This window comes from Mobula hypostoma, chromosome 9 (genome assembly GCF_963921235.1).
Source record: "Mobula hypostoma chromosome 9, sMobHyp1.1, whole genome shotgun sequence".
Classification (NCBI taxonomy): domain Eukaryota; kingdom Metazoa; phylum Chordata; class Chondrichthyes; order Myliobatiformes; family Myliobatidae; genus Mobula; species Mobula hypostoma.
Window position 1 is genome coordinate 76,879,591 of NC_086105.1, and position 27,790 is coordinate 76,907,380.

The following is a 27,790-nucleotide window of genomic DNA, read 5'->3' on the forward strand; positions in this document are numbered from 1 at the left end:
TTTGGTCTCCAAATTTGAGGAAGAACATTCTTGTTATTGTGTGAGTTCAGCTTAGGTTCATGAGGTTAATTCCTGGGATGGCGGGACTATCATATGTTCAAAGATTGGAGCGACTGGGCTTGTATAAATGTCATGTAAACTAAATATTCCAGGATTTCGTTGCTTCAGGTGTGATAGAATAGGAGGGGCAAGAGGGGGAGGTGTTGCATTGCTTGTCAGAGAAAATATAACAGCGGTTCTCTGGCAGGATAGGTTAGTGGACTCGTCTAGGGAGGCTATTTGGCTGGAATTGAGGAACAGGAAAGTTGTTGTGACACTTATAGGGGTGTATTATAGACCACCTAATGGGGACCAAGAACTGGAGGAGCAAATTTGTAAAGAGATAGAAGATATTTGTAGGAAGCACAAGGTTGTGATTGTGGGAGATTTTAATTTTCCACACATAAACTGGGAAGCCCATTCTGTAAAAGGGCTGGATGGTTTGGAGTTTGTCAAATGTGTGCAAGATAGTTTTGTGCAGCAATACATAGAGGTACCAACTAGAGAAGGGGCAGTGTTGGGTCTCCTGTTAGGGAATGAGATAGGGCAGGTGAGGGAGGTATGTGTTGGGGAGCACTTCGGGTCCAGTGATCACAATACCATTAGTTTCAATATAATTATGGAGAAGGATAGGACTGGACCTTGAGATTTTTGATTGGAGAAAGGTTAACTTTGAGGAGATGCGAAAGGATTTAGGAGTGGATTGGGACAATTTGTTTAATGGGAAGGATGTAATAGAGAAATGGAGGTCATTTAAAGGTGAAATTTTGAGGGTACAGGATCTTTATGTTCCTGTTAGGTTGAAAGGAAAGGTTAAAAGTTTGAGAGAGCCATGGTTTTCGAGGGATATTGGAAACTTGGTTCAGAAAAAGAGAGGGATCTTCAATAAATATAGGCAGCTTGGAGTTAATGAGGTGCTCGAGGAATATAAAGAATGTAAAAAGAAACGTAAGAAAGAAATTAGAAAAGCTAAAAGAAGATACGAGGCTGCTTTGGCAAGTAAGGTGAAAATAAATCCAAAGGGTTTCTACCGTTATGTTAATAGTGAGGGATAAAATTGGTCCCTTAGAGAATCAGAGTGGACAGCTATGTGCGGAGCCAAAAGAGAGGGGGGAGATTTTGAACAATTTCTTTTCTTCGGTAGTCACTAAGGAGAAGGATATTGAATTGTGTAATGTAAAGGAAGCAAGAAGGGTAGTTATGGAAAGTATGATGATTAAAGAAAAGGAAGTACTGGTGCTTTTAAGGAATATAAAAATGGATAAGTCTCCGGGTCCGGACAATATATTCCCTAGGACCTTGAGGGAAGTTAGTGTGGAAATAACAGGGGCTCTGGCAGAATTATTTTAAAAGTCATTGGAAACGGGGATGGTGCTGGAGCATTAGCATATTGCTCATGTGGTTCCATTGTTTAAAAAGGGTTCAAAGAGTAAACCTAATAATTATTGGCCTGCGAGTTTGATGTCAGTGATGGGTAAATTGATGGAAAGTATTCTTAGAGATGGTATATATAATTATCTGGATAGACAGAGTCTGATTAGGAACAGTCACCATGGATTTGTGCATGGAAGGTCATGTTTGACAAATCTTATTGTATTTTTTGATGAGGTTACTAAGAAAGTTGATGAGGGTAAAACAGTGGATGTTGTCTATATGGACTTCAGTAAGGCCTTTGACAAGATTCCACACTGAAGGTTAGTTAGGAAGGTTTAATCATCAGGCATTAATATCGAAATAGTAAAATGGATTCAGCAGTGGTTAGATGGGAGACGCCAGAGAGTAGTGGTGGATAACTGTGTGTCAGAATGGAGGACGGTGTGTACGGTGTGCCTCAGGGATTTGTACTGGGTCCAATGTTGTTTGTCATAAATATTAATGATCTGCATGATGGGGTTGTAAATTGGATGAGTAAGTATGCAGATGATACTAAGATAGGTGGCGTTGTGGATAATGAAGTAGGTTTTCAATGCTTACAGAGAGATTTAGGCCAGTTAGAAGAGTGGGCTGAAAGATGGCAGATGGAGTTTAATGCTGTAAAATCTGAGGTACTACATTTTGGTAGGACTAATCAAAATAGGACATACATGGTAAATGGTAGGGCATTGAAGAATGCAGTAGAACAGAGGGATCTAGGAATAATGGTGCATAGTTCCCTGAAGGTAGAGTCTCATGTGGATAGGGTGGTGAAGAAAGCTTTTGATATGCTGGCCTTTATTAATCAGAGCATTGAGTATAGGGGTAGGGATGTAATGTTGAAATTGTATAAGACATTGGAAAGGCCAAATTTGCAGTATTGTGTACAGTTCTGGTCACTGAATTATAGGAAAGATGTCAATAAAATTGAGAGAGTACAGAGGAGGTTTACTAAAATGTTGCCTGTGTTTCATCTCCTAAGTTAAAGAGAAAGGTTGAACAAGTTAGGTCTTTATTCTTTGGAGCGTAGAAGGTTGAGGGGGGACTTGATAGAGATGTTTAAAATTATGAGGGAGATTGATAGAGTTGGTGTGGATAGGCTTTTTCCATTGAGAGTGGGGGAGATTCAAACAAGAGGACATGAGTTGACAGTTAAAGGGCAAAGGTTTAGGGGAAATGTGAGGGGGAACTTCTTTACTCAGAGATTCGTAGCTGTGTGGAATGAGTTTCCAGCAGAAGTGGTTGAGGCAGGTTCGATGTTGTCGTTTAAAGTTAAATTGGATAGATATATGGACAGGAAAGGAATGGAGGGTTATGGGCTGAGTGCAGGTTGGTGGGACTAGGTGAGAGTAAGATTTTGGCACGGGTTAGCAGGGCCGAGAAGGCCTGTTTCCATGCTGTAATTGTTGTATGGTTATATGGTTATTATTGAACATGAGTTGTAAAGTCCTTGAAAGTGAGTCTGTAGTTTGTGGAATCAGTTCAGTGTTGAGGTGAGTGAAGTTATCCCGCTGGTTCAGTAGCCTGATACTTGAGGGGTAGTAACTGTTCCTGAACTTAGTGGTGTTGAATTAAGGTTTTGGGCTTTTGGGTACAACCTAAACATAAGATACAGTATATGCTGGAAATGTGAACAGAAACAGAAAATGCTGGAATTATTCAACTGGGCAGACACATCTATAGAGAGAGAAAAACTGACTTGAAAGGATATTCTTCTGAAGCATTAATTCCGATTCAGATTTATTTATCACAAGTATATCAAACATACAGTGAATTGGTCATTTGTATTAACATCCAACACACCCAGACATGCTGGGGGCAGCCCACGTGTGCTGCCACACATTCCAGCACCAACATAGCATGCCTACAATGATCAGTAGAACAACACACAACACAACAAAACAGAACATACCCATCAACAAAACAACAACAGCAAACAAGCCCCATCCCTCTCTATGCACATACATAGGCCTCTAACCTCAGCACAGCCTCGTCTGGTCTTGTGAATTCTCCTCTACTCTTCCACTTTCCATAGGTCATGCCTAATCTGCCAAGAAAGTCCAGTTGCTTTGTTTTGTACCACAACTAACTGCAAAAAAAAGTGTAACTTATGAAAATTAGAATTGAGATGATGTCCATAAGTACACACTCAGTGGCTACTTTGTTGGGCACTCAATGTTTTAGGAACAGCTTTTTCCCCTCTGCCATCAGAATTCTGAACTATAAATTACCTCACTATTTTTGTTCTCTGCTTGTACTACTTACTTAATTATATATATATGTATTTCTTTTTGTAATTGATAGTATATTTTAAGTATTGTGCTGTACTACTGCCACAAAACAACAAACTCACGAAAAATGTCGGTGATAATAAATGTGATTCTGATTCTAATTAAGTATCACCCAACTACCAGACTTTTGAAAATATCACTGTAATACTAGCGAGGCAACAAATTTGGAAACTTGGGCCATTAAATCTGGTCTGCCATTCAGTTAACATCACTGCTGATCTAAATGCGACTTCAACTCTACATTTACTAATACATTTGGTAATTTTCCAAAACTTTAACTTATTAAGATCATCATTTCAATCTACGTCATGCATATACACTCAGTGATCTCCGGTATGTATTAAAGTGGCACTGAGTGTATGTTCGTGGTCTTCTGCTGCTGGTTCGATGTGTTGCACATTCGAAGATGCTCCTGCACACCACTGTTCCAACGAGTGGTCATTTGAGTTGCCTTCCTGTCAGCTCGAACCAGTCTGATCAATTTCCTCCAATCTCTCATTAACAAAGTGTTCTCACCTACAGAAATGCCACTCACCGAATGATTTCTGTTTCTTGCACCATTTTCTATAAATCCTAGAGACTGTTGTGGATGAAAATCCCAGTAGATCAGAGGTTTTTGAGACACTCAAACCATTGTCTGGCACCAACAATCACTCCACGGTCAAAGTCACTTAGATCACATTTCTTCCCCATTCTGATGTTTGGTCTGAGCAACAACTCTTGGCAATGTCTGTATGCTTTTATGCATCGAGTTGCTGGCACATTGTAGGCTGATTAGATATTTGCATTAATGAGCAGGTATACAGGTGTACCTAATAAAATAGCCACTGAGTGTATATTTACATGTTTTAGTAATTTGCTGTGATGTGTTAGTCAGAGCATCACATGCAACAAGAAACCACAACAATTATATGAATTAAAAATTATATAAAAATAAAGTTAGGGGTTAAAGTACAGATATGGAATAAAATGTGCATAAATATATAAATACAAACTAGAGAAAATCTGCAGATGCATGAAATCTAAGCAACGCACACAAAATGCTGGATGAACTCAACAGGCCAGGCAGCACTTTGTATGTGTTGCATAAATATATAAGTACTGTTGCAGCATTTTTCATTCCTCGGGCAATGGTAAGTCACCCAAGTTGCAGGACTTCAATGTTGACTTCCTCGACACAAGAGACTGCTTCTTTTCTGTTGCCCCAGGAAAACTAGACACTACCGTTTCAGGAAGAAGAGGGGTAATTGGCACCTCACATTGAAGGGTAACATCTCTCCCTGAGGTGTTCCTGATATTCACTGTCACCCCCTGTTTGTGTACACAGCCAAAGATTTCTGCAGTTCAGGTTTCACCAACACTCCTGCATGTAAGCGTGACTCTCGTTCTGGATCATCAGGAGCATCCACCTGGCTGGCCAGGGCAATGGGCATTCCGGCAAATCTGGGGGTTCCCATCCCTCTAGCTACACTTCCGGAACATAACATGACAGGTTTAGACTGGGTGTACCACACAGTTCCTTGTTCTGCTCATCATCCTGCTTAGGAGGAACTCGCACCTTCTCAAAAGCAGCTCTGAACATCAGGTGAATGGACAAGGTTTTCAAAAAGTTCTCTCCATTTCTCTCCTTGCATGCTCCCATGAGCCTTCTCACAATGGAAGTATTTGTTCCCAGAGAATGGAAGCTCCATTTTTTTCAACTGGATCTGGGCAGACCAACACTGGTGTGTCAATAGTCTCAGTTACTTCACCATCTGCTTCCGAAAACTCCAGGTTCAATGACAAGTAACCATCGTATGGGTACCCATCAGTACTAAGCCCTCAAATCTTTAGGGCATTGACGCCACTGTCAATGGTAAATGCATCAAATAACAGTTGTCGAAGGACTGGTAGAGGAAAGTAACTTGAGAACTGTGCCAGTTAGGGCAGTAGCATAAATACCCTCAATGTGTATGGATACATCAGAGCTTGGTCACACTAAACTTTCAGGAGTAGTGTTCTGCTCTTCAGCATTTCCTGGATAAACACACAAAATGCTGGAGGAACTCAGCAGGCCAGGCAGTATGTGCGGAAATAGTATAGTCAACGTTTCAGGCCGAGACCCTTTGGCAGGGTGCACTGATTTGAACGTATCCTCTCCGAGATACCAGCCTGTTCCTTTACTGGGTCCCTCGACAGTTGTGCCTCTCTTTTTCTCTGGTTAACTGCTGACTTACACTTCAAAGACTTTCCTGTCCCTCAGAGTTTCACTTGAAATATCCGTCTTCTCCACAGTTGTAACAGAAAATACCAATCACCTCTCCAGTCAAGAAGCCCTTTCCATAGCAGTGCTGCATCGTTAGGTCCTACAGTTGGGTTCGGTTTCCCAATGGATGTACTGTATTACATTTAGCTGAATCATTAATAGACATCAATTGAATCAGCTCAGCTCAAAGGCTTTTCACCTCAGTTTTCAAAAGCTCTGTCTCCGCAGCATCTGGGACCCCTTTAGCAACAGAAGCCAACACTGAAGATGCTACTCGGGTTTTGGAAACGTCCCACTTCTCAGTTGCGTTTTCCTCCTGTCGAACTTCTCTGACTAACTCTGTAAAAGATGGAGGAGGGCACATCTTGTGGGTCATTTGAATACGTGGAGCAATCACATCGTGTGACAGCACGCCCTTCAGAACTTTTTCCATCCTCAAGCAGTTTCTCTCAGACAGTTGAATGCTCCCTTTGTGGCTCAGTGAAGTTGCGTTTCCAACCTGAAAATGTAGGCAGACAGCTTCTCTCCTTCCTCCTAGAATGTGTGACTAAACTTCGTTATCAGATTGGCTGCACTCCCAGCAGTGTCAAAAGCATTTTCTAGAGTTTGCAAGTGATTAGTTGAAGTAACTAATGGGTTTTCCTACTGCATTTAGGAACCTCACTATATCAGCCACTGGAACTTTAAGCTCTCTACTAGCCTCTGTTTTTTCATACTATCTGAGAACTGCCATTCATCCAGTAACTGAGATGTCTGCTCAGCCCAAGTCTCAGATTCTTCTTCCCCTCGGTTGTGGGCTGATTGTTCTCATTGGTCAGGGCATCAAAGTCTGCGGCGAAAAGGCAAGTGTGTGGGGTTGAGTGGGATCTGGGATCAGCCATCATGGAAGGGTGGAACTAGCTTGATGGGCCGAATGGCCAAATTCTTCTCCTATGTCTATGGTTTTATGGATCGACCCCAAAGAACACTCCCAACGTACAATAACTTTGGATCTCCGCATATACACTTCTGCATTTTTCAGCCGGTGACACAATAGCCAAAACCGGCTCAGAATTTAAATCAATTACTGAAGGACCCATTAAACCTTTCACATCAGACAACTCTTTTCCCTCACTTCAAAAAAATAAGAACAACTTTCCTTTAAATTCTTTGCCCTCAGCTACATACCTCCCTTTTCTAAAAATATGGCTCTGCCTCTCCAGGGTCTCCCAACCTATCAGGCAGTGCGACATCACTGCCAGTTTGGACTAACACAATATCCGTACTAGCAGATTGGGAAAATGCCAATCAATCAGCAAAACTTTCACCAAAATGTTTGCAGAAATTAGCACTCTGAATGACAAGGCATTGGGAATTCAGACATCTACCCCGCTCAAAACACAAGTGCTATATGTTGATAAGATTGGGCCTGTACAGAATGGATGGTTTGCACCTGAATAGGAGAAGGACTAATATCCTAACTCGAAGGTTTGTTAATGCTGTATCGTGGGGTTTAAAGTAGATTTGCAGGGGGATGGGAACCAGAGTGCCAGAGCGGTTAATGGAGAGGCTGAGGAGGCAGATGTTGGTATGACATCAGATGAAATTAGGAATCAAAAGGTTGAGCATAGTGTCCTTAGCTGCCTATATTTAAAACCAAGAAGCATTGTGGGAAAGGCAGATAATAGCCTGAAGATGAGGTAGCTGGATTACAAACAGAGGCATTGTGTAGTGAGGAGATGCTGTGAGTAGGACAAAATTGCAGTCAACAGGATGAGTTACAATGTAAAAGGTGGACAAATTGAAAGGGTGAATACAGGACTGAAGGTGTATCTGAATGTACGCAGTATACAGAATAAACTAGACGAACTTGCAGCACAGTTGCAGATTGGCAGGTATGATCTTGTAGGCATCAAGGAACCTTGGTTAAAAGATTATAGTTGGGAGCTTAATGTCCAAGGATAAACAATGCGTCGAAAGGATAGGCAGGAAGGCAGAGGGGGCGACATTGCTCAGTTGGTTAAAAAATGAAATCAAATCATTAGAAAGAGGTGACATAGGGTCAGAAAGTGTTGATTCATTCTGGATAGAGCAAAGGAACTGCAAGGGGAAAAGGACCTTGATGGGAGTTGTATACAGACCTCCAAACGGTAGTAACAATGTGGCTTACAAATTACAACAGGGGATAGAAAATGCATGCCAAACAGGCAATGTTCCAAAGCTCATGGGAGACTTCAATATGCAGGTAGATTGGGAAAATCAGATTGGTGCTGGATTCCAGGAGGGGGAATTTCTAGAGTATCTATGAGATGGCTTTTTAGAGCAGCTGGTGGATGAGCCCACTAGAGGATCTGCTATTCTGGAATGGGTGTTGTACAATGGACCAGAATAGATTAGAGACCATAAGGTAAAAGAAACCATGTAAAACAGCCATTAGGGGAATGTGATCATAATATGATTGAATTTATCCTGAAATTTAAGATGGAGAAGCTGAAGTCAGATGTACCAGTATTACAGTGGAGTAAAGAAAATTACGGAGCCATGAGCGAAGAGTTGGGCAGAATTGATTGGAGAATAACGCTGGCAGGGATGGTGGCAGAGCATCAATGACTAGAATTTCTGGAAGCAATTCAGAAGGCACAGGATATATACATCCTAAAGAGGAAGAGGAAGAAATACTCAAATGGCAAAATAGTAAAACCATGGCTGACAAGGGAAGACAAATCTAAAGGAAAAGCAAAAGAGTGCATACAACAAAAAAATTTGTGGGAAGATAGAGGATCGGGAAGTTTTTAAAACCATACAGAGAGCAACTAAACAAAACATTAGGATGGAAATGATGAAATATGAAAGCAAGCTAACAAACAATATCAAGGTGGATAGTAAAAGCTTTTTCAAATATATAAGAAATAAAAGAGAGATATAAGTGGATATAAGACTGTTAGAAAATGACGCCTGAGAAATAGTAACAGGGGCCAAGGATATCGTAAATGAACTAAAGGCCTTGGTGAGACCACACCTGGAGTACAAGGCCTTGGTGAGACCACACCTGGAGTATTGTGTGCAGTTTTGGTCCCCTAATCTGAGGAAAGACATCCTTGCCATAGAGGGAGTACAAAGAAGGTTCACCAGATTGATTCCTGGGATAGCAGGACTTTCATATGAAGAAAGACTGGATGAACTGGGCTTGTACTTGTTGGAATTTAGAAGATTGGGGGGGGATCTGATTGAAACGTATAAGATCCTAAACGGATTGGACAGGCTAGATGCAGGAAGATTGTTCCCGGTGTTGGGGAAGTCCAGAACGAGGGGCCACAGTTTGAGGATAGAGGGGAAGCCTTTTAGGACCGAGATTAGGAAAAACTTCTTCACACAGAGAGTGGTGAATCTGTGGAATTCTCTGCCACAGGAAACAGTTGAGGCCAGTTCATTGGCTATATTTAAGAGGGAGTTAGATATGGCCCTTGTGGCTACGGGGATCAGGGGGTATGGAGGGAAGGCTGGTGCAGGGTTCTGAGTTGGATGATCAGCCATGATCATAATAAATGGCGGTGCAGGCTCGAAGGGCCGAATGGCCTACTCTTGCACCTATTTTCTATGTTTCTATGTTTCTAAATGACTATTTTGCACCAGTCTTCACAGTGGAAGATACTAGCAATGTGCCAGATGTTGAAAGGTGTGGGAGAAAAGAATTGAGTGCAGATACTATTACAAGGGAGAAGGTGCTCAAAAAGCTGAAAGGCCTACGGGGAAAAGACATCCTGGACCCCGGGGTTCTGAAATAGGTAGTGGTATAGGTTGTGAAGGCAGTGATTTTTCAAAAATCATTGGACCCCGGCATGGTGCCAAAGGACTGGAAAATTACAAATGCCACTGCACCTTTTAAGAAATGAGGAAGGCAGCAGAAAGGAAATTGTAGACCAGTTAGCCTGACCTCAGTGGTTGGGAATATATTGGAGTCAATTGTTAAGGTTGAGGTGATGGAGTACTTGGTGACACAAGACAAGATAGGACAAAGTCAGCATGGTTTTCTTCAGGGAAAATCCTGCCTGACGAACCTGTTGGAATTCTTTGAGGAGATTACAAGTAGCATAGATAAAGGGGATGCAGTGGAAGTTGTATATTTGGACTTTCAGAAGGACTTTGACAAGGTGCCACACATGAGACTGCTTACCATGTTAAGAGCCCATGGCATTACAGGAAAGTTACTGGCATGGTCAGAGCACTGGCTGATTGGTAGGAGGCAGCCAGTGAGTATAAAAGGATCTTTCTCTAGTTGGCTGCCAGTGACTCGTGGTTTTCTGCAGGGGTTGGTGTTGGGTCCACTTCTTTTTATGCTGTATATCAATGATTTAGATGATGGATTGGATGGCTTTGTTGCCAAGTTTGCAGATGATACAAAGATTGGTGGAGGGACAGGTAGTGTTGAGGAAATACATAGGCTGCAAGAAGACTTAGACAGATTAAGAGAATGGGCAAGAGAGTCACAAAAGAAATACAATGTTGGAAAATGCATGGTAACATACTTTGCTAGTAGAAATAAATGTCTGGACTATTTTCTAAAAGGGGAGAAAATCCAAAAATCTGAGATGCAAAAGGACTTGGAAGTCCTTGTGCAGAACACTCTAAAGGGTAACTTGCAGGTAGAGTCAGTGGTGAGGACGGTAAACGCAATGTTAGCATTTATTTTAAGATGTCTAGAATACAAGAGCAGGGATGTTTGTTTTTCCAGTCCTGCTGAAGGGTCTCGGCCCAGAACATTGATTGTAGTTTTTTTTCAAAGATGCTGCCTAGCCTGCTAAGTTGCTCCAGGATTTCGTGTGCATTGCTTGGATTTCCAGCCTCTGCAGATTTTCTCTTTTTTGTGATTTGATGCTAAGGCTTTCTAAGGCACTGCTGAGGCCTCAGCTTGAGTAGAGTGAACAGTTTTGGGCTCCTCATCTAAGAAAAGATGTGCTGGCATTGGAGAGGGTTCAGAGGAGGTTCACAAGGAGAATTCCGGGAATGAAAGTATTATCGTACGAGGAATGTTTGACAGCTCTGGGTCTGTACTCACTGGAATTTAGAAGGATGAGGGGGAGAGCTCACAGAAGCCTTTTGAATGTTGAAAGGCCTGGACAGAGTAGATGTGAAAAGGATGTTTCCCATGGTGAGGGAGTCTAGGACAAGAGGGCACATCCTCAGGATAGAGAGGCTTCTACAAACGTTTGTATTTAAAATGGAGACATGGAGAAATTTCTTTAGCCAAAGGGTGATGAATTTGTGGAATTTATTACCACAGGCAGCTGTGGAAACTAGGTTATTGGGTGTATTTAAGGCAGAGCTTGATAGGTTCTTGATTAGACACAGCATCAAAACTTACGGGAGGAAGGCTGGGGAGTGGGGCTGAGGAAGGGAAAAGAGGATCAGCCACGATTGAATGTGGAACAGGCTCGATGGGCTAAATGGCCTAATTCTGCAGCTATGTCTTATGGTTTTATGGTCTAAAGAAAAGATGACATAACCATGGATAACAAGAGAAGTCCAAGCCAACATAAGAGCCAAAGACAGGGCATATAATACAGCAAAAATTAGTGGGAAGTTAGAGGATTTGGAAGCTTTTAAAAACCAATAGAAGACAACAAAAAAGTCATTAAGAAGGGAAAAATAGAAAACAAAAGTAAGCTAGCCAATAATATTAAAGAGGATACTGAAAGTTTTTTCAGATACAGTAAGTGTAAAAGTGAAGCAAAATTGGAAAACGATGCTGGAGTAGTAGTAGTGCAGGACAGCAAAACAATGGATGAACTGACTAAGTATCTTGCGTTAGTCTTCACTGTGGAAGATGCTAGCAGTATGTTGGAAATTCCAGATGTCGGGGGCATGAAGTGTGTGAAGTTACCATAACTAGAGAGAAGGTTCTTGGGAAACTGGAAGGTCTGAAGGTAGATAAGTTACCTGGACCGGATGGTGTTTACCCTAGAGTTCTGAAAGAGATGGTTAAAGAGATCGTGGAGACACTATTAACGATCTTTCAATAATAATTAAATTCTGGCGTGGTTCTGGAAGACTGGAAACTTGAAAATGTTACTCCACTGTTCAAAAAGGGAGAGAGACAGAAGAAAGAAAACTCGGCCAGTTAGTCTGATCTCAGTGGTTGGGAAGATGTTGGAGTTAATTTTTAAGGATGAGGTCTTAGGGTACTTGGAGGCACATGATAAAATAGGCCGTAGTCACTATGGTTTCCTCAAGGGAAAATCTTTCCTGACAAACCTGTTGGAATTCTTTGAAGAAATAACAAGCAGAATAGACAAAGGAGAATTGATTAATGTTGTGTACTTGAATTTGCAGAAGACATTTGACAACATGCCACACATGAGGCTGCTTAACAAACTATGAGCTTATGGTATTACAGGAAAGATTCTAGGATGGATAAAGCAGTGGCTGATTCGTAGGAGGCAAAGAGTGGCAATATGGGGAGCCTTTGCTGATTGGTTGCTGGTGACTAGTGGTGTTCCATATGGGTCTATGTTGGGATCGTTTCTTTTTATGTTATATGTCAATCATTTGGATGATGGAATTGATGGCTATGTTACAAAGTTTGCAGACAATGTGAAGGAAGGTGGAGGGGGTTTAAGTCAGTAGAAAGGCTACAGAAGGACAGATAGATTAGGAGAATGGGCAAAGAAATGGCACATGGTAAATAATGTCGGGAAGTGTATGGTCATGCATTTTGGTGGAAGAAACAAAAGGATGGCCCATTTTCTAAGTGGAGAGAAGGTACAAAAAAACTTCGTTGCAAAGGGTCCTGGGAATCCTTGTGCAGGATTTCCTGAAGGTTAATTTGTAGCTTGAGCCTGTGGTGAGGAAAGCAAATGCAATGTGAGCATTCATTTCAAGAGGACTAGAATATAAAAACAAGGATGTAATGTTGTGACTTTATAAAGCTCTGGTAAGGCCTCACTTGGAGTATTGTGAGCAAGTTTGGGCCCCTTGTCTTAGAAAGGATATTCTGAATCTGGAGAGGGTTCAAGGAGATTCAACAAAATGACTCCAGGATCGAATGGCTTGTCATATGAAGTGAGTTTGATGGCTCTGGGCCTGTATTTACTAGAATTCAGAAGAATGAGGGGTGACCTCATTCAAACCTATCGAATGGTGTAAGTACTTGAATGATTAGATGTGGAGAGAATGTTTTCTATGATGGGGGGGTGGTCTAAGACCAGAGGACACAATATCAGAATTGATGGGTGTTCTTCTAGAACAGAGATGAGGAGGAATTTCTTTTGCCAGAAAGTGAAAAATCTATGGAATTCTTTGCCATAGGCAGCTGTGGAGGCCCAGTCTTATTGGTCAAGGCATAAAGGGATATGGGGAGTAAGCAGGAGATTAGGACTAGGAGGAAAATTGGATCAGCATGATGGAATGGTGGAGCAGATGCAATGGGCCAAATGGCCTAATTTTGCTCCTATATCTTTTGGTTTTATGATCTAATCTCTTTGAATCACACCAAATTTTAATCCCTACAGTGTTGATAATAAAGTACCTTTATCACTTTTCCCGACACTAGTTTAACAGGCTTAAACACACAAACAGCTTAATCAATTCTTAACAGCAATTACACAACATTCAGTGAACCCTCAGATGATAGTCCCCACAAATGGGAATTGTAAATAAAGACAAAGATTACCTTTATTTGTCATATGTATAATTGAAACATACAGTGAAATGTGTTATTTTGCATCAAATCAGATCTGTGACGGTTGTGCCACAATTCTAGCACTAACATAACATGCCCACAACTAACCCTAACTGTATATCCTTGGAATGTGGGAGGAACTGGAATACCCACATGGTTACAGTAAAAGGGATATTGATTGGATTGAACTCCTCTGTTCATTATCCTTCAGTAGAAACTGAGAGCATGTAAAACAATCACTCTAGTTAAACAATCTGCTGCCTAAAGCTGGAGAAATTCAAAGTTCAAAGTAAATTTAATATCAAATATATATATGTCACCATATACAGCACAACCTTGAAATTCATTTTCTTGTGGTCTTTCACAGTAAATCTAAGAAACACAGTAGAATCAATGAAAGATCACACCCTACAAGATGGACAAACAACTATTGTCCAAAAGACAGCAAACTGTACAAATACAAAAGAGAAACATAATAATAACAATAATAAATAAATAAACAAAAACATTGGAATTCATGAGATGAAGAGTCCTTGAGAGTGAGTCTGTAGGTTCTGGGAACAGTTCAGTGATGGGGCAAATGAAAGTATCCCTTCTTATTCAAGGGCCTGGTGGTTGAGGGGAAATAACTGCTCCTGAACTTGATGCTCCCATACCTTCTTCCTGTTGGCAGTAGTGAAAAGAGAACATGTCCTGGGAGGTGAGGATCCCTAATAATGCACGCTGCTTTGCTGCTAAAGAGCTCCCTGTGAATGTACTCAATGGTGGGGAGGGCATTACCCATGATGGACTGGGTTGCATCCCTACCTTTTGTAGGATTTTACATTCAAGAGCATGACTTCCCTTGTCAGCTATGGTTGCATCATTCTGTCTTAGATTACATCTTCTTCTTTGGGATGTATCTATCCAGCGCCTTCCAAATTGCTCCCAGAAACTCCAGCCATTGCTGCTCTGCCATCATCCCTGCTAGTGTCCCCTTCTAATCAATTTTGGATAGCATTTCCCTCATGGTTCTGTAATTCCCTTTACTCCAGTGTAATAGTAATACATCTGACTTTCGCTTCTCCAGCTCAAATTGCAATGTGAACTCTCTTTCTTGAGATCTAGTACCAAAATGATTTTCCCAATCTGCCTGTAATTTGAAATCCCCCATGACTATTGTAACATTGCCCTTATTACATGCTTTTTATCTCCCATTGTAATTTGTAGCCACATGCTAGCTACTGTTCGGAGGCCAGTATATGACTCCCATCAGGGTCTTTTTACCTTTGCAGTTCTTAGCTCTACCCACAAAGGATTCTTTGTCATGTCATTCAAAAGCTTTGATTTCATTTTTGTTTAACCAAGAGGGTCACATCACCCCTCTGTCTACCTGCCTGTCCTTTCAATAAAGGTGTACAATGTTAAGCTCACAACTATAATCTTCTTTCAGCCACAACTCTGTGATGTCCATAATGTTATACTTGCCAATTTCTAACTACGCTACAAGATAATTTGTTTTATTCTGTTTACTGAATGCATTCAGTCCTGTATTCATCACCCTTTTCGATTTTGTCCCCATTTTACACTGCAACTAACTCCACTGACTGCAATTTTGCTTTATCATCTGCCTGTCCTTCCTGATCTGATAAAGGCATGGGAGCAGCTATTAATCATGTCTTTCTTCTCCTTCCTGAATCTGCATGCCTTTCTTCTCATTCTTCTTGCAAATTGTAATCTTGGATAGTTTATTCACCAGATGCAATAACACTGATATGCCTATTCTCTCTCAGTAAGCAGACCCTGTGTTCATCCACGGGCAGTAATCTGATCACATTTTCTCACAACCTGACTGCTGCAAGACGTTCTGTTAGGAATGATGATGAGCAGACAGAAGTTACCTGACTTTTGACTTTGGTTGAGTGAGCTAGGGCTTTTCTCTTTGGAGCAAAGGAGGATAAGAGGTAACTTTTTAGAGGTGTGCAAGATAAGAGGCATAGATTGAGTTGATAGCCAGAGACTTTTTCCCTGGGTGGAAATGCCTAATATGAAGGGGCATAATTTTAAGGTGGTTGGAGGAAAGTATAGGAGGGATGTCAGAGGTAATATTTTTTGACAATGTGAGTGGTGGGTGCTTGGAGCACCCTATCAGGAAGTATTGGTAAAGGCAAATACATTTGGAGCATTTAAGAAACTCTAAAGAGAGACACATGCATGATGGTAAAATGGAGGGCTATGTGGGAGGGAAAGAATAGATTGATTTGGAGTAGGTTATAAGATTGGCACAGCATTATGGGATGAAGGGCCTGTACTGTGCTGTAGAGTTATTTGTTCTATTTACTGTGATTTTTTATCCTTCTGAAGTGTACTAAATAATGATTGATATCTTAAAAAGAAGCAGAAAATGTTGGAAATACTCAGCAGATCAGATAGTACCTATGGAATGTTGATGACTTTTTATCTGATATAACCCCAAAGAGAACATTTAACTGTTTCATTTCCTGCCTATTTTCTATGTTATCTAACTTCCATGGTAGTGCTAAGATGATTCATTGTGACTCCACAGCTACCTGTGTATATACATGATGGAAAATAGACAAGGGTTAATATTTAATTAATTAATTTCTTGTTAGTCACTCAGATTTAGGTTTTCTGAATGGAAATAATAACTCGTAACTCAAAGCTGGTAATAAACTTGCATGTGATGTTAAAATATTCTCATATTTTTATACCTAACTACTATGATGTTTCCTTGTGCCTCAGACATTTTACTGCCTTTGGACAGACAGATGGAATTCATCAGACACTGCTGGATAAGAAACGACTCACCATGTGCAGCCAAGAACTGGTAGGTTATTGGTGGAATGAGCTGGAGTAAAAGCTGGGGATTTCCTAATGGTTGCTCCTGCTCTGCCATAGGAAGTTTGGAAAATGTACTTAGACATTTTAATGAAGTTCCCATTGCACTTCCACCAAGGATATGATGGGAAGAGTTTTGAAGAGAGCCTCTGCCAATGTCTTAAGGCACCTGAACTTCATGATATTACATAATTTTAACTAGACACAGCACAGTTATATACATAGATTTCCTTTCTCTTTGATTTTGGCTTTGTACCTCATTATCATTAAACTTTACCCTTAAAGCTCCACACTTGACAAAAGAGCCCACACCCTACTTTTGATTGTTAATGTACTTCAGTTAAAGTGTTTGATGGTGGAGGAAAGAACTTCATACAAGCTCACTAATGTTCAAATGATGGCATTGCATACTGTAATTTCCTGGTGACTGTAAGCCCTCCAAGAAATTAAATTAGAGCAAAGAAACCCCAGAACATGTCCTCTTCTCATTACTGCTATGAGAGAGCATGTAGAGAGCCTGAAGACACATTCAGTGTTTTAGGAACAGCTTCTTCCCCTCCGTCATCAGACTTCAGAGCAGTCAGTGAACCAACCCACAAACACTACCTCACTATTGTGTTAGGTATGTAATCAGATTAGAGAAATATATAAAAATAGTAGGGTTGTTGTCAAGGGGATTGCAACTTCATTAATATAAACTGGGACCCTCTTAATGTAAGGGGTTTAGAAGGGGAAGAATTTGTTATGTGTGTTCAAGAGGGTTTTTTTAAAATCAATATGTGGACAGTTCAATGAGAGGAGGGGATGGAGGGGACGTACTGACCTTTCAGTGGGTGAACAGTTAGGGAACAGTGACCACAACTAATTAACTTTCAGGATAGGTATGATCCTTGTGTGATGAGAGCCATTGATGACGATGAATCGGACCAAAATGCTGGAGTATTCACGGCAAGGATTGAGACACATTTTCAAACTAGATCGAGAATCTGAGCACAAAACAAACATAAGATGAAATCATGACTAGGCTTACAACTGAACACCGAACCTCAGTTCAGGTGCTCCTCGAATGCTCAGTCCTTGGCACCCAAATTAGCAAGATAGTCCTGAATTTTTAAAGGGGCTGCACGAGCTATCCATACCCTGGGGAGTTAGAGCATCTAAACCTCAGAAGCTGGTGTGGATGGGTGCATATCATAACAGGACCCCCTCTCCTATGGCCGACTCCTGACAGCCCTGGCTGCTTGGAGAGTCAATGATTGTAGTCTTCAATGAGAGCCAGATCCAAGATGCCTCCTTCAGGCACCCAGTCCCTCTCCTCCGGTTCGAATCCTTCCCAGTCCATGATATATAGCTGAACATCTTGAATGGTATGCCAGTCCAAAATTCTTCTCATGCTGAAAACCTGATTCCCATTAATAAAACTGGGTGGCAGTGAGGCTGATGGTGTTGGGCTAATGGGTTGGTATTCACAGGCTTTAACTTGGAGAAATGCAAAGTGGGATTGATCTTGAGGGTCTTGGGGAGCTGCAAAGTGTAGGCCACAGGGTTTACTTTCCAGAGAATCCTGAAGAGTCCAATGAACTTGGTTGACAATTTCCTGGACTCCCCTCGCAGAAACAAATCCTGTGTTGATAACCAGACCTGTTGCTCAGGCTGCAAAACTGGTTTGCTCTTGCGGCTAGCCTTTACCTCATTCTTCCAGGTAGAAGCTAACAAAATCTCTCTTGCCCTAGTCCATCTCTCCTTGCTGCGTTGGACAAGATCTTTGGCCACAGGAATGCCCAACCTCGGCTTCCTGCTCAGGGGAGAGTGGCAGGAATACCCAAACTGGCATACAAAAGGAGACATCCAATGCGCCGAATGGTGTAAAATGCTGTGGGTGACCTCTGCCCACAGCAAATGGTCACCCCACACATTCAGTCTTTCAGAGGCTAAGCATCTTAGGGTATATAGAAACATAGAAACATAGAAAACCTACAGCACAATACAGACCCTTCAGCCCACAAATTTGTGCCGAACAAGTCCCTACATTAGAAATTATTAGGGATACCTATAGCCCTCTATCTTTCTAAACTCCATGTACCTATCCAAAAGTCTCTTAAAAGACACTATCGTATCTGCCTCCACCACCATTGCCGGCAGCCCATTCCACTCACTCACCACTCTGAGTAGAAAACTTACCCCTGACATCTCCTCTGTACCTACTCCTCAGCACCTGAAACCAGTGCCCTCTTGTGGCAATCATTTCAGCCTGAGGAAAAGGCCTCTGACTATCCACATGATCAATACCTCTCATCGTCTTATACACCTCTATCAGATCACTTCTCATCCTCCGTCACTCCAAGGAGAAAAGGCTGAGTTCACTCAACCTGTTTTCAAAAGGCATGCTCTCCAATCCAGGCAACATCCTTGTAAATCTCCTCTGCACCCTTTCTATGGCTTCCACATCCTTCCTGTAGTGAGGTGACTAGAACTGAACACAGTACTCCAAGTGGTGTCTGAACATGGTCCTATATAGCTGCAACATTACCCCTCGGCTCCTAAATTCAATTCCACAATTAATGAAGGCCAATAAACCATATGCTTTCTTAACCACAGTGTCAACCTGTGCAGCCGCTTTGAGCGTCCTATAGACTCAGACCCCAAGATCCCTCTGATCCTCCACACTGCCAAGAGTCTTACCCTTAATACTACATTCTGCCATCATATTTGACCTACCAAAATGAACCACTTCACACTTATCTGGGTTGAACTCCATCTGCCACTTCTCAGCCCAGTTTTGCATCCTATCAATGTCCCACTGTAACTTCTGACAACCCTCCACACTATCCACAACACCCCCAACCTTTGTGTCATCAGCAAATTTACTAACCCATCCCTCCACTTCCTCATCCAGGTCATTTATAAAAATCACTAAGAGTAAGAGTCCCAGAACAGATCCCTGAGGCACACCACTGGTCACCAACCTCCATGCAGAATATGACCCATTGACAACCACTCTTTGCCTTCTGTGGGCAAGCCAGTTCTGGATCCACAAAGCAATATCCCCTTGGATCCCATGCCTGCTTACTTTCTCAATAAGCCTTGCATGGGATACCTTATCAAATGCCTTGCTGAAGTCCATATACACTACATCTACTGCTCTTCCTTCATCAATGTGTTTAGTCACATCCTCAAAAAATTCAATCAGGCTCGTAAGGTATGACCTGCCCTTGACAAAGCCATGCTGACTACTCCTAATCATATTATATCTCTCCAAATGTTCATAAATGCTGCCTCTCAGGATCTTCTCCATCAACTTACCAACCACTGAAGTAAGACTCACTGGTCTATAAATTCCTGGGCTACCTCTACTCCCTTTCTTGAATAAAGGAACAACATCTGCAAACCTCCAATCCTCCGGAACCTCTCCCATCCCCATTGATGATTAAAGATCATCACCGGAGGCTCAGCAATCTCTTCCCTCGCCTCCCAGAGAAGCCTGGGGTACATCTCATCTGGTCCTGGTGACTTATCCAACTTGATGCTTTCCAAAAGCTCCAGTACATCCTCTTTCTTAATATTTACATGCTCAAGCCTTTCAGTCTGCTGCAAGTCATCACTACAATCACCAAGATCCTTTTCCATAGTGAATACTGAAGTAAAGTATTCATTAAGTACCCCTGCTATTTCCTCCGGTTCCATACACACTTTCCCACTGTCACACTTGATAGGTCCTATTCTTTCACGTCTTATCCTCTTGCTCTTCACATATTTGTAGAATGCCTTGGGGTTTTCCTTAATCCTGCCCGCCAAGGCCTTCTCATGGCCCCTTCTGGTTCTCCTAATTTCCTTTTTAAGCTCCTTCCTGTTAGCCTTATGATTTTCTAGATCCTTAAAATTACCTAACTCTCTGAACTTTTTGTAAGCTTTTTTTTTTCTTCTTTACTAGATTTATTACAGCCTTTGTACACCACGGTTCTTGTAATGTACCATAACTTCCTTGTCTCACTGGAACATACCTATTGTAAACACAAAATAATCTGCGGATGCTGTAAAAGATCAAAGCAACACTTTCAGTACGCTGGATGAACTCAGCAGGTCGGGCAGCATCAGACAGAAACAATGAGTCAATGTTTCAGGCCGGAACCCTTCGGCAGGACTGAAGAATGAAAGATGGGTAAGGGTTTGAAGAATGCTTGTAGCGTCAGTTGAAAGACCAGTAATTTGAAAGACAAAGACAAACTGCTACATTTTTACTATGGATGTCCAATCCTTATGCACCTCCATTCCCTATCAAGAAGACCTCAAAGCCTCTCCGCTACTTCCTGGATAATAGACCTCACCAGTAACCAACCACCACTACCCTCCGTCGGTTGGCGGAACTGGTTCTCACACTTAATAGCTTATCTTTTGGCTGTTCCCACTTTCTTCAGACTAAGGGTGTAGCTATGGGAACTCGCATGGGACCCAGCTACTCCTGCCTCTTCGTTGGTTATGTGGAACAGTCTGTACTCCAGACCTATTCTGGTACTGCTCCCCAACTTTTCCTTCGGTACATTGACGACTACATTGGTGCTGCTTCCTGCGCCCATGCTGAGCTCGTCAATTTCATCAACTTTGCTTCAAACTTCCACCCAGCCCTCAAATTCACTTACTTGATCTTGGACATTTCTCGCCGCTTTCTCGATGTCTCTGTCTCCATCTCTGGAGTCAGACTGTCCACTGACATCTTCTACAAGCCCACTGGCTCTCATAACTACCTCGACTATACCTCTTCCCACCCCGCCACATGCAAAAATGCCATTCCCTATTTCCAGTTCCTCTGTCTCCGCCGCATCTGCTCCGAGGATGAGGCTTTCCGTTCCAGGACTTCTCAAATGTCATCTTTCTTTAAGAATCGTGGTTTCCCTTCTACAGTCATCAATGATGCCCTCACCCGCATCTCCTCCATTTCCCTCACTTCGGCTCTCACCCCATCTTCCCGCAACCACAACAGGGACAGAGTTCCCCTTCTCCTCACCTACCACCCCACCAGCCTCTGGATCCAGCACATTATCCTCCGCAACTTCCGCCACCTTCAACAGGACCCCACCACTAAGCACATCGTTCCCTCTCCACCCCTCTCCACTTTCCACAGGGTTCGGTCCCTCCGCGACTTCCTTATCCACACGTCCCTCCCCACGGATCTCCCACCTGGCACTTATCCCTGTAAGCATTAAGTGCTACACCTGTCCCTACACCTCATCTCTTGCAACCATGCAGGGCCCCAAACAGTCCTTCCAAGTGAGGCAACACTTCACTTGTGAGTCTGTTGGGGTCATTTATTGCATCTGGTGCTCCCGGTGTGGCCTCCTCTACATCGGTGAAACCCGACGCAGATTGGGGGACCGCTTCGTCGAGCACTTCCACTCCATCCGCCGCAACAGACAGGATCTCCCAGTAGCCACCCACTTCAACTCTGCTTCCCACTCCCATTCAGATATGCCCATGCATGGCCTCCTCTACTGCCATGATGAGGCTAAACTCAGGTTGGAGGAGCAACACCTCATATACCGTCTAGGTAGTCTCCAGCCCCTTGGTATGAACATAGGATTCTCCAACTTTCGGTAATTCCCTCACCCTCCCTTCCTCTATCCCTATTTCACTCTACCCCCTCCCCCAGCTCCCTCATGGTTCCGCCTCCGTCTTCTACTACCCATTGTTTTCAGGGCTATGAAGTCAATGCTTCCCCTCCCCCACCCCTTTGTCTTTCAAATTACTGACCTTTCAACTGACTCTACAAGCATTCTTCAAATCCTTCCCCAGCTTTCATTCTTCAGCCCTGACGAAGGGTTCCGGCCCGAAACGTCGACTCATCATTTCAGAACATACCTATGCAGGACTCCACACAAATTTCCCCAGAACATTTGCCACATTTCTTCCGTACTTCTCCCTGAGAACATCTGTTCCCAATTTAAGCTTCCAATTTCCTGCCTGATAGCCTCATAATTCCCCTTACCCCAATTAAATGCTTTTCTAACTTGTCTGTTCCTATCTCTCTCCAATGCTATGGTGAAGGAGATTGAATTATGAGCACTATCTCCAAAATGCTCTCCCAGTGTGAGATATGACAACTGACTAGGTTCCTTTCCCAATACCAAATCAAGTACAGTCTCTCCTCTTGTAGGCTTAGCTACATATTGTGTCAAGAAACCTTCATGAACACACCTAACAAACTCCACTCCATCTAAACCCCTTGCTCTAGGGAGATTCCAGGTCTTGGTTTGCCCACTCCGTCTGGCCATTGGACTGCAGGTGAAACCCATAGGAAAGACTTGCTTTTTTCCCAATCAGTTTGCAAAATGCCCACCAGAAACATGATGCAAAATGCGGACCATGATCCAACACAAATTCCACTGGAAAACCATGGATCCTGAAGACCTGCAGCAGGATATTTTCGGCCGTCTCTGCCGCAAGTGGAAGTCTGGATGAAAATGGAAATACAAACACAAATGGAACACGATGAATTTGCAGGCCTTCACAAAACAATCAACAATTATCATGATAACGGTCTTCCACTTGGATGGAGGAAGACCAGTGATAAAGTCCACTGAGATGTGAGGTCATGGTCTTTCCAGAACAGGCAGAGGGTAAAGCAGCCTTTGAGGTTGGGTGCGGACTTCATGTTCTGGGCGCACACCTTGCATGCCAGCACATATTGACAGATCTCCCTCACCATTTCAGGCCACCAGTATCTTCTCTTAATGAATTTGTGGGTCCTGGCAATCCCTGGTGAGGTGTCAATCTCTATGTATGTCCCCCTTGAAGAACCTGAGACCAGATAGCACTAAGAATGAACAGCCGAGCTGGAGGGGCATTCTGAGGAACCTCCCCTTGTGTCTGGGCCTTGCAAACAAGTGTGTTGATCCCCCAACAAAATGGCGCTATCACCTTGGCTTCAGGCAAAATGGTGGTAGGCTGCTTTTCTCGTTCAGGTTCATCGAACTGACAGGACGAGGCATCTGGCTTCTAGCTCTTTGACCCTGGTCAATAGGTCAGGGTGAAATTAAAGTGGTTAAAGAACAAAGACCACATGGCTTGCCTGGAATTCAGCCACTTGGCCTCCTGAATAAAAGCCAGGATCTTATGATCTGTCCAGACAATAAAAGGGTTCTTGGCCCCCTCTAGCCAGTGCCACCATTTCTCCAAAGCTAACTTAACTGCAAGAAGCTCGCGATTCCTGATGCCATAGTTCACCTCTGTAGGGGATAGCCATCTGGAGAAGAATGCACATGGGTGCAGTTTACCGTCATAAAATGGTCATTGGAACAAGACGGCACCCACTTCGATGTCTGAAGCATCTACTTTCATGATGAAGGGAAGGTCTGGGTTAGGAGAAACCAAGATGGGAGCCGTTATGAACTACTACTTAAGCTCTGCCAAAGCAAAAAGGCCCATGGATTTCATAGTCAGCACCGTCAGTAGAGCTGCCTCTGAGCTGAAGTTCCTGATGAAATTCTGGTAGAAGTTAGCAAACCCCAGGAGACACTGGACTTATTTGATACTGGATAGCGGTGGGCAGTCTCTGACTGCCTGGGTCTTGGTAGGGTCCATCTTGAGGTTTCCATTGGAGATGAAGAAATCCAAAAATGAAACATTAGTCATGTGAAACTGACTTCTCCAACTTGATGTAAAGTACATGGTCTAGAAGCCTCTTTAAAATGTCCCTGATGTGAGCAACATGCTCCTCCATGGGCTGAGAAGATTAGGATATCATCCAAGTAGACTTATGGAGAGTATCCTGGAGCACGTCACTTATAAAGGACCGGAAAACAGCTGGAGCATTCGCAAGGCCAAAGGACATAACTGGGTACTCATTATGGCCTGTTAGTATATTAAATACCATCTTCCACTCATTGCCTTCCCTAATAGAGACCAGGCTGTATGCACTCTGCAAGTCTAGCTTTGTGAATACTCTTGCTCCTTGGAGCATCTTGAAGGCAGTGTTCATGAGTGGAAGAGGGTAAGAACTCTTTACCATTATGAGATTCAGTCCTCTATAATAATGCATGGCCGCAGTCTTTTGTGAAAATAGAGGCCACCTCTCAGTCCAATTTCTCATCCATCTCCTCAAACATTGGCAGCGAGGTGTGACAAATTGTCTTTGTGCTCCTGGGACTCACCTCCAAGGGTCTCCATTTTGGAGCCTTCCCCTTAGAAAGGATCTGGCAACTGAAGAACTTTGGCTTAGCTGCCAGAGTTCCAGACTGCTTGGGCACCTCCTTGGTTTGCTCCTGAACTAGAGATCTAGTTCCAGTGCACCCCTGACTGGACTGGGTCAGGACACATGGGCCTGTTGGCTGGAGCCAGCTTGTGTTTTGGGATCAATAAAGTGTCAGTCTATCTCTAAATGCATTAGGGCACTTAGAGGTCAAGGAGGAGGAAGTGTTGGGCTTCCTAATGAGTATTAAGGTGGATAAGTCCCTAGGGCCTGATGGGATTTACCCCAAGCTATTGAAGGAAACAAGAGATGGGATTACTGGGCTCTTGACCAGCATCTTTGTGTCCCCTCTAGCTACAGGCTTTAGGAGGACTAGTGAGTGACTAATGTTGTATTTCTGTTTAAGGAGGGAACAAGTGAAAATCCTAGGATCTATAGACGTGTGAGTCTCATATCAGTTGTAGGAAAATTGCTGGACAAAATTCTACAGGATAGGATATATAAACATTTGGAAAAGCATTGCCTAATTAAAGAGATCTAACATGACTTTGTGTGGGGCAGGTCGTGTCTTAGCAACGGTTGAATTTTATGACAAGTTGATGAGAGAATTCAATGAGGGTGGGGCACTGGATCTTGTTTACATGGATTTTAGTAAGGTGTTTGACAAAATTTCTCCTGGACACTAATGCAGAAGTTAAGATGCATGGAGTCTGCGGTGAATTAGCTGTTTATATTCAGAACTGGCTTATGCTTAGAAGACCGAGGGTAGAGACTGAACGGACATATTCAAGTTGGAGGTCTGTAATTAGTGGTGTTCCACAGGAATCTGTTCTGGGACCTCTGCTGTTTAAGATGTATATAAATGTCCTGGATGAAAATGTAGATGGGGGGGTTAGTAAGTTTGCTGATGATACCAAGATAGTTGGAGTTGTGGATAGTGAGAAAACTGGCAAAGAATATAGCACAATATAGATCATTTGCCGATATGAGCTGAGAAATGTCAGATGGAGTTTAACCCAAATAAATGTGAGGTGCTGCACCTTAGTAGGACAAATGCTTGGAGGCAGTACACTGTTAATGGCAAGATACTTAACAGTGTTGCTGAACAGAGAGATCTTGGGTTCCAAGTTGATAGTGACTACATAGGCCAATAAGGTGGTTAAGACGGCTTATGGAATGCTTGCTTTTATTAGTTGAGGCATTGAGTTCAAAACTCAGAGTCTCACAGCTATCTGGACTATTCCTCTTCTTACCCTGTCTCTTGCAAAAATGCCATCCCCTTCTCGCAATTCCTCCATCTCCGCCGCATCTGCTCTCAGGATGAGGCTTTTCATTCCAGGACGGAGATGTCCTCCTTTTTTAAAGAAAGGGACTTCCTTTCCTCCACCATCAACTCTGCTCTCAAACGCATCTCCCCCATTTCACGCACATCTGCTCTCACTCCATCCTCCTGTCACCCCACTAGGAAAAGGGGTCCAACATATAATTCTCCGTAACTTCCACCACCTCCAACAGGATCCCACCACTAAGCACATCTTTCCCTCTCCCCCCCCCCCACTTTCCACAGGGATCGCTCCCTACATGACTTCCTCGTCCATTTGTCCCCCCCATCCCTCCCCACTGATCTCCCTCCTGGCACTTATCCTTGTAAGTGGAACAAGTGCTACACATGCCCTTACACTTCCTCCCTCACCACTATTCAGGGCCCCAGACAATCGTTCCAGGTGAGGCGGCACTTCACCTGTGAGTCGGCTGGGGTGATATACTGCGTCCGGTGCTCCTGATGAGGCCTTCTATATATTGGCGAGACCCGACGCAGACTGGGAGATCATTTCACTGAACACCTATGCTCTGTCCACCAGAGATAGCAGGATCTCCCAGTGGCCACACATTTTAATTCCATGTCCCATTCCCATTCTGATATGTCTATCCACAGCCTCCTGTACTGTAAAGATGAAGCCACACTCAGGTTGGAGGAACAACACCTTATATTCCGTCTCGGTAGCCTCCAACCTGATGGCATGAACATTGACTTCTCAAACTTCCGCTAATACCCCACCTCCCCCTCGTACCCCATCCATTATTTATTTATTTATATACACACATTCATTTTCTCTCTCTCCTTTTTCTCCCTCTGTCCCTCTCACTATACCCCTTGCCCATCCTCTGGGCTTCCCCCCTCCCCCTTTTCTTTCTCCCCGGACCTTCTGTCCCATGATCCTCTCATATCCCTTTTGCCAATCACCTGTCCAGCTCTTGGCTCCATCCCTCCCCCTCCTGTCTTCTCCTATCATTTCAGATCTCCCCCTCCCCCTCCCACTTTCAAATCTCTTACTAGCTCTTCTTTCAGTTAGTCCTGACGAAGGGTCTCAGCCTGAAACGTCGACTGCACCTCTTCCTAGAGATGCTGCCTGGCCTGCTGCGTTCACCAGCAACTTTTATGTGTGTTGCTCAAAAGTCAAAAGGTTATGTTGCAACTTTATGAAACTGTGGTTAGGCCACATCTGGAGTATTGCATACAGTTCTGGTGGCCTCACTATCAGAAAGATGCTGAGGCTTTAGAAAGGGTGCAGAAGAGGTTTAACAGGATGCTGCCTAGTTTAGAGGGCATGTGCCATCTTGAGAGGTTGAATAAACTTGGGCTGTTTTCTCTGGAGTGGCGAGTCTGAGGGGCAATGTGATAGAGGTTTATAAGATTATGAGAGGCACGGATAAGAGTGGATAGAGAATATCTGTTTCCCAGGTCTGAAAATGCTTAATACCAAAAGGCATGCACTGAAGGTGTGAGGGGATAGGTTCAAGGGCAATGTGAGAGGTAAGTTTTTTACTCAGAGAGTCGTAGGTGCCTGGTATGCATTGCCTGGTATGGTGGTAGAGCCAAATACATTAGAGGCTTTTAAGAGACATTTGGATAGGCACACAGATGTAAGGAAGATTGAGGGATATGAACATTGTGTAGATTGGAGGGATTAGTGTTTGGGTGTTTGTGTTTTGCTTTTTAGCTAGTTCAGCACAACATTGAGGACCAAGTGACCTTTTCCTGTGCTGTACTATTCTATGTTCGATTTTTCACTTTTTTTGCATTAATTTATTTTTTTTTACTGTGACTTAATTGGATTGAGGTC

General features: G+C 43.1%; 1 protein-coding gene across 1 annotated transcript in view; it reads left to right on the forward strand.

Moving 5' to 3' along the window:
• Positions 1–27,790, forward strand: part of fer1l6 (fer-1 like family member 6) — a 395,360-nt gene that overhangs the window by 149,833 nt on the left and 217,737 nt on the right. The window contains exon 16 of the mRNA XM_063059547.1: positions 16,388–16,472. Coding sequence (XP_062915617.1) covers positions 16,388–16,472 — 85 coding nt within the window. The remainder of the gene's footprint in view (positions 1–16,387; positions 16,473–27,790) is intronic.